Below are 6,911 nucleotides of genomic sequence, written 5' to 3'. Positions count from 1 at the left end.
TATATATATATATATATATATATATATATATATATATATATATATCACAAAATCTAGTTCTGAAAAGAGCCTGAATACTGTACCTATCATCTATAATGTTAGCATATTGATGTGCACAATGAACCACAGTGTTTTTGTTGTCAAGTAACTGTTAATAAATGAAAAATTTAAATGTTTTGAACATTGAGAGTATTACTGCTGCCCCCATCTATATCAGAAGGAAGAAAATGGTAGGGGTGGCCACAGGGGTGGCCAATGATTTGCTACGGGTGGCCATGGCCACCCCTGGCCTCCCATCTAGCTCTACCCCTGGGCTCCGGACGTCATCAATTTTGGCTCCTCTCCTAAATGAATCATGCCTCGACATGTGCTTTGGGGAAACAAAGCCTCGGCTCATCTCATAACATCACTAACTTTAAGTGCTTGTGTTTGACAGAATGTGAAAGACATTTATGATCAGTAGTTAATTGAGAAAGCAATTAGTAATTCCCTTTATGTCCTTTTATCACCCTGTATAAAATGTTCTTCTGTTTCTCTAAAACTGTTTATAAGCATAGGATCCAAAGGTTTTAGCTGGCAACGTGAGTGAAAAGAACTGGATCACATCCTTCATCTTTATTCAAGTCAAGATACAACTACTATAGTATATCTAATTTACACAGGTCTATATGTACAACAGCAAATACAATAATGGTAGACTCAGAGACATGTTGATACTAGCCAGACATACACAGTCTCTCTCCCACACACAAACACAAGCTCACACACATAGGTCAGTTATACCAAATAAAGATAATGCTCCCCAAAAACATCTTGACACGTTGTCAGAAATGCACAAACTTTTGCAAAATTAGTTTTTCATCAGAGTGTGAAATGAGAGCGTCAAAATGAAAACAACCAATCTTACAGTTTTGCATTGTTCTATCACGCTTTCTTTAGAAAAAGACAAAAAAAAAGACAATTCCTTACATTTTTTCATGGCAAGATGTGACGGATAAAGACCCTGCAACTACAAAAACGACACAGATAAAACACAGCTCTACAAACGGGCGACAAACAGAACATCTCATCAGAGTCACATTACTGGGTGCTGGTTGGATATGCATCAGCCGGGAAAACTTAAGGGGGTTTAAAATCAGTCACTGCTAGAAAATTAAATGAGATGTTTTTACCTAAAAGAGAACAAACAGGAAGAACCAACTATAGACACCACAGAACTGATCTGATTAAACATGGGGGAATGATGACTGTAATATGTTATATTGCTGCTGCAGCTTAGCAATGAGTCTCATCCATTTCAAGTTAGTAATAAAAGTCCTCTCTCTTTAATCAAGGGGGAACAAAACCAAAGCACAACTTGGTAACGTGAACTAAATAACCATTTTTAATTTTTTTAAACCAGATGTGTGTGAACAGAGATTGGATGACAGAGGATGACACAGATTAGACTGATGTGATGTGACAGAGACGTTGGGCAGCCGGAGGAGTGTCCTCATATAAGAGAAAACAAAGGTTGATGTAGGCCACCATACAGGTTTTAACTCCTTTAAACAATCTAACCTCATTGATACAAATCACACAAAATAGCGCCTTAATCTTTCCCCAATAAGTGCCCCCCCTCCCATTTTGCTGTTTGTGCCTGGAGGTCGGACACATCGCAAACTTTGGCTGTTCAGGAGAGGATTTTCTCCCTGGTTTCAGGCAGCTTTAGAGCTACCAGGCCTCCACAGACCAGCGCGGCGAAGGCCAGGAAGATGGGAATAATTTTGGTGATGCCGATGAAGGCGGCAAAGATGAAGCTGGCAATGATGGCTGCAAACTTACAGATCCCATTCAGGATACCAAACGCTGTCCCTCTGTAAAAAAACAAACAAAAAACAAACAAATAAACATAAAAGATGTAGATTCAAAACTGGAGAGCTGCTCTGTTCCTCAAACTCTGAGGTTGGGGGTTGGGTCTTTAGCTATTTATAAACATATATACATTTTTTGAACAATAAGAATCTGAAGGGTAAGAAATGCTTCGGTGTCCACAATAAATCAATACTTTGCACAACCTCCTTCTGCAATAATTTTACCTGCAAGTCTTTTCAGGTATTTTTTTTCCAACCCAGACTTTGATTTGGCCATTATAAAAGATGAATATGTTTTCATTAGAACTGTTCGAAAGCAACTCTGGCTACAAAGATTAACATTGTTGTCCTGCTAACAGGTAAACTTCCAACCAAATTGGCAAAATGTTCCAGCCTCAAGCAGGTTTTTCTTCCAGGATGGCCTTATATTCAGCTTCAGGGGGTGTAGGCATCTTTACAGGGTCAGGGTCGAGCATGTGCATTTTTATTTTAAAGGCGACAGGGCGACAGGTCCGCTAGAATTCTGTGACAGTGGAGGACTACAGAGAAGGGGTGCACAAACACCAGCAGATGACGTGGTCGCCAAACCATCACTGACTGTGGAAAAGTCACACCTCTGTTTTTTTTTTGTTTCTGGGATATACTAACACAAAGCAAGAGACTAGAGTGTAAAAGAGAAGAAAATATTTGCTTGGTTTGCTTTTATTTATCATAAGACCCTTTTTTATATATATCAAGATTTTTTAAAATATATATACACTGCCTGGCCAAAAGAAAAGTCGCCACCAAAAAGGTCACTCACTCTAATACTTTGTTGGACCGCCTTTAGCTTTGATTACGGCACACATTTGCTGTGGCATTGTTTCAATAAGCCTCTGCAATGTCAAAAGATTTATTTCCATCCAGTGTTGCATTAATTTTTCACCAAGATCTTGCATTGATCTTGATGCCAATGATTTGACCCTTCTCAAACAGACTAACATCTTTTCCACGACCATGGGATTTGTCTTTCGACATGGTTGTTTAGGAAATGAGAAGCAAGTCATTGCACCAGTTGGGGTTAAATAACTTTTTGCCAGCTGAAAGATAATCGCCGATGCAGTAATTATCTAATAGGAGGCTCGTACCTATTTGCTTAGTTGAATCCAGGTGGCCACTTTTTTTTGGGCCAGGCAGTGTGTATATATATTACGATTTAAGTTTCTAAATGTGCAAAACTACACAGAAAAAATATGGATAAGAATATGAGCCTCTAGGAATTTACCAGAACCTCGCAAACTGCGCATGTGCAAACGAGGGAGTTCTTCTTGCAGATTGACGAGTCCAACCATTGGCATCTCTCGGCGCCGACGTGTGGTTTTGTTGAAGTACAGTGTGAGCAGTAAGTTGGCATCATTGGGCAGTACAGTGTGTTAACATGCATCGCGAGCTGTGAACTATTAAACCCTTTCATCGTACAGTTTAAGCTGTAACTGCGTACTACGATTGGAAACATTGTACAGTGTATGCCCGGCTTTATTTAGAAAAAGCAAAGAAACTTTTTCCACAAAGAAATGTTTTGTACATTTCAATCAATAAAGTATAATTTGATTTTACTTACTAAGAAGAGTTGATTTAACAAACTCAAATAACTTTAACTTCGAAATTTATGTTATGAACAAAAGATGTTATTTCGCTAGTTATACACAGAGGTATGGAGACATTACATCCCGCACACACAAGGAGAACCTAGGATAGCCATTTAACCTAACAGTCCTGTTTTGGACTTTGGGAGGAAGCCAAAGTACCCAGAGACAACTCATATATGCATTGGGATAAATGCATATATGAGTGCGATAAAATTCAAACTCAGAAAGACCCTGGGCCAGGAATCGAACCAAGAACCTTCTTGCTGCATGCAACAATATTTTCTATTAGACCTAAACATGGTTAGGCAATGAAAACGCACCAAGTTTACTCCTAATATCAAAGTACATATTACTTCCATCTGTTAAGTTGGGAACTTATTCAAATTTTATGTTAATAGTATTTGGTAAGATTAATTAAATCGACATGTCTTTTGGTGGATATAGATTTAAGAATTATTTCTAAGAAAAAACATTAAATAAAATGTTTAATTTTTAAGTAAAGGCAGTTACATGAAAATTTGCAGTAAGAGGTCTGAATACAACTGCTCACTACTTTTTCAGATTTATATTTAGAGTATGCTTGTTGTTATAACCTCACAAAATGTGAAAATACTTCACAAAGTTAAACCAAATCTTTGATTGATTTTCTGCTACTGCTTGATAAGTTACGAAAGATGGTCGCTAGATATTTTTTAATCCCTCAGTGCCATGTAGGGTGCTTTAATATATGAATAAATCCACGTTTAACATGAGTGTAAAACCTTTTTAGGTAATAGTGACGATACCTTTGCATTTGTTAAAGAGCCACAGTTGGACGGTACCTTTTAGAGGAGGGGTAAAGCTCCACAGAGATGACTTCCAGCCCGTTCCATGCTGCCACACTGACAGCATAGAAAAGACACTGCCAACAGATTACAGCTCCTTGACTAAAGCTTAAGAGCAGCAGGAAGGTACAGGCCGACGACGCCAGCATAGAACCACCTGAAAAGAAAGAGGTGAATGATAACTGAGCTAATCTAACTAATTTTCTGCATTGAATGCCATAAACACGCTAATCTGTCAAAAAACCAGAGTGTTTGTGACCAAATATCTCACCTATTATTCGAATCCTTCCTATCTTGTCCATGAAAAGTGCTGAGATGATGTTTCCAGGAAGCACAGCCAGACTTCCCAGGAAGCTCACCAGATAGATCACTATGTCGTTTTCCTCCTGGAAGTTTAAATGACAGCCTTTCTTTGGATGGAGGAATGTGGTGTTTTCCATTTGACAGTTTTTGAATTTTTCCTGCCACAAGTCTGGAGAGAAAACACAAAAAGATAAAAGCTAGTTTCTTTTGGCCAACAGAACGCAGCGTCAGGCAGTGGCGGCACCTGTGTTGTAGAAGACGGTGTTTTTGATGGTGCAGTTCTCGAAGAATGTGTTGGTTGATTTGATGTCCTCAAAGTAGCAGTTCTCAAAGAGTGAATTCTCAAACTTCACCGATTTAATCTCGATGTTTGCAAATCTTAAAAAAAGTGGGAAAAATACAAAAACTGAATAAAAAACTTTAAATCCTAACTTTTTGTTGGCTAGAATAGAGATTAACTCACTTGTCATGGATGTACTCTCCCTCGCGGTGGACTTGGTTGACCAGGGAGAAATTAAAGTGGAAGCGCTCCACGCGTTCTCGGTGAAACACTCTGACCTTGGACTGGTACTCCTCATACTGCATGTACTTTATCATATCAGGGAACCACACCCCGAGTCCATGGTAGCTAACGCACACAAGAAAGAAACATAAAACAAAAGCAACTGAAGTAAAAAACATCAGTGATTCCTCCACCTGACTTATTCAATTCATGCCAATGAAATGAAGTAATACAATGGTTTTTAAAAGCTACATTTATTTTTGCATATTCTTGTCAAATCCTTCCAACAGTTAGAAGCTCCCTTAAAGTTTTGGGAAGTGGCTGTTCCAACTGCTGCATTTCCGAATTCTCCCGAGTGGTGCATGACTTTGCACGAGTGAATGAAGTGAATGTGATTGGTCGTTTATTAAGAGGGCGGAATTGTTGTGGTAGATGGTTTGCAAGCACGTTTGATTGTGGCCGGTTTGTCTGAACCATTGCTGCTAACCAGTTAGCAACTTAGTGCTAGTAGGTTCCCAATGGGAAATTCCCATGGGACCAAGTAGCACTAAATTGGTGACTTAGCAGCAACACTGTCAAGGAACGCTTGATGGCCAGTGGAAACATGCAAGAGGAGGAGAGTTTAGTGTCGGAGGTCATGGATGAGTCTCCTCCATCATACATTTTTTATTTAGAGGAGCAAAGTGGGGACAAAGATGTTGTGGAAGAGGACGCCAGGGCGGCAGAAGCTTGGTTTGGTGTAGAAGGCTTACAGCAATACATGTTTGAGCCCTTGCCTTGCAACGCTGCCAGTTCTGTTAGCTCTACGCCTGCTGAAGACACAGACGTCCATCCCCTTGAACACTGGGACAGAACTCAATGGGAAAGGAAATGATTCTTATTTCTTTTTTCAACCGTGGCGTATATTAGCTGTGACATATGAATCAAGATGCTATGACCGAAAAAAATTTGATTGATAGATGACGGTTGATATATGATTGGACCAATTTAGGTGTTCAGGCTGTCGAATAACTAACTGGCCTACATAAGATAATGAAAAATTTTAAGACGGGATTTTGTTAAAAATAGACATTTTCTAACTTTTGGGACAATATGGTCTGATAGTATGCATATTTAAGACAGAATTATTTTAATTTTAAGACTTGACTTCCCTACGACTTTAATGACATACCAAAGAAAATCCCAGATGGAACCCAGATTTCTTTTCTTTAGTTGCATACTGCCAGTCAGCTGGCCAAAGCAAAGCTCTACTGGAGAGATACATTCAATTGTGTGGACATACTTCTGCCTGTAAGCACCAAAGTTCAGAGCGCCACCTGTCGTGGTCACTGGGAATTGGCACTGGACAAAAGCTAGATCAAACTCTAGTCCTTGAGGGCAACTGTCCTGAACCTTAAGCCGCTACTTTTCCCCTACTCTTTGAACCATGCGGCTAACTCAAAGCTGCAGCTTTTCTGTGGATTTTTCCTAACCGTCAGAGGGGCGGATTTTCAAGTTAAAAATCAAAGGAGAAGGAGGAATAAGTTTCTTTTAGCACATGCTAGCAGCTGGCACGGTGGAGAACAAATGTCCACTCATTTTGACATTTATTTGCTGCATTAAAGCTGTTGAACCAATTAGCAGACTGTGCCGAATTCCTGCAGAGTTGAAATAAAGAGCTGACAAAGCCCCTTCTTTCGTTTCTTACTGCCACGAGCCAACAATCTAATGGGAGTTAACATTCATCCCTACTCCAGGGGTGATCTGTAGAGCAGCTCCCTCTATAGGTTTGGTGGGGGAAAGTTCAGTAGATATCGCATCC

The 6,911-nt window shown here is 39.6% G+C and overlaps 1 protein-coding gene across 1 annotated transcript in view; it reads right to left on the bottom strand.

The window, feature by feature from the left end:
* Positions 1-612: 612 nt before the first annotated feature.
* The window catches only part of LOC107105037 (synaptic vesicle glycoprotein 2B-like), a 39,938-nt gene continuing 33,639 nt past the window's right edge, over positions 613-6,911 (bottom strand). Inside the window, exons 9-13 of the mRNA XM_015405157.1 lie at positions 5,072-5,236; positions 4,853-4,986; positions 4,577-4,777; positions 4,303-4,462; positions 613-1,856 (exon numbers count right to left, since the gene is read on the bottom strand). Coding sequence (XP_015260643.1) covers positions 1,673-1,856; positions 4,303-4,462; positions 4,577-4,777; positions 4,853-4,986; positions 5,072-5,236 — 844 coding nt within the window. The 3' untranslated portion in view covers positions 613-1,672. The remainder of the gene's footprint in view (positions 1,857-4,302; positions 4,463-4,576; positions 4,778-4,852; positions 4,987-5,071; positions 5,237-6,911) is intronic.

The sequence above is a fragment of the Cyprinodon variegatus genome, unplaced genomic scaffold (genome assembly GCF_000732505.1).
Source record: "Cyprinodon variegatus isolate N-32 unplaced genomic scaffold, C_variegatus-1.0 Scaffold2020, whole genome shotgun sequence".
NCBI lineage: Eukaryota > Metazoa > Chordata > Actinopteri > Cyprinodontiformes > Cyprinodontidae > Cyprinodon > Cyprinodon variegatus.
The sequence above is the reverse complement of the archived record's forward strand: the minus strand, read 5'-3'. Positions and strand labels throughout refer to the sequence as shown.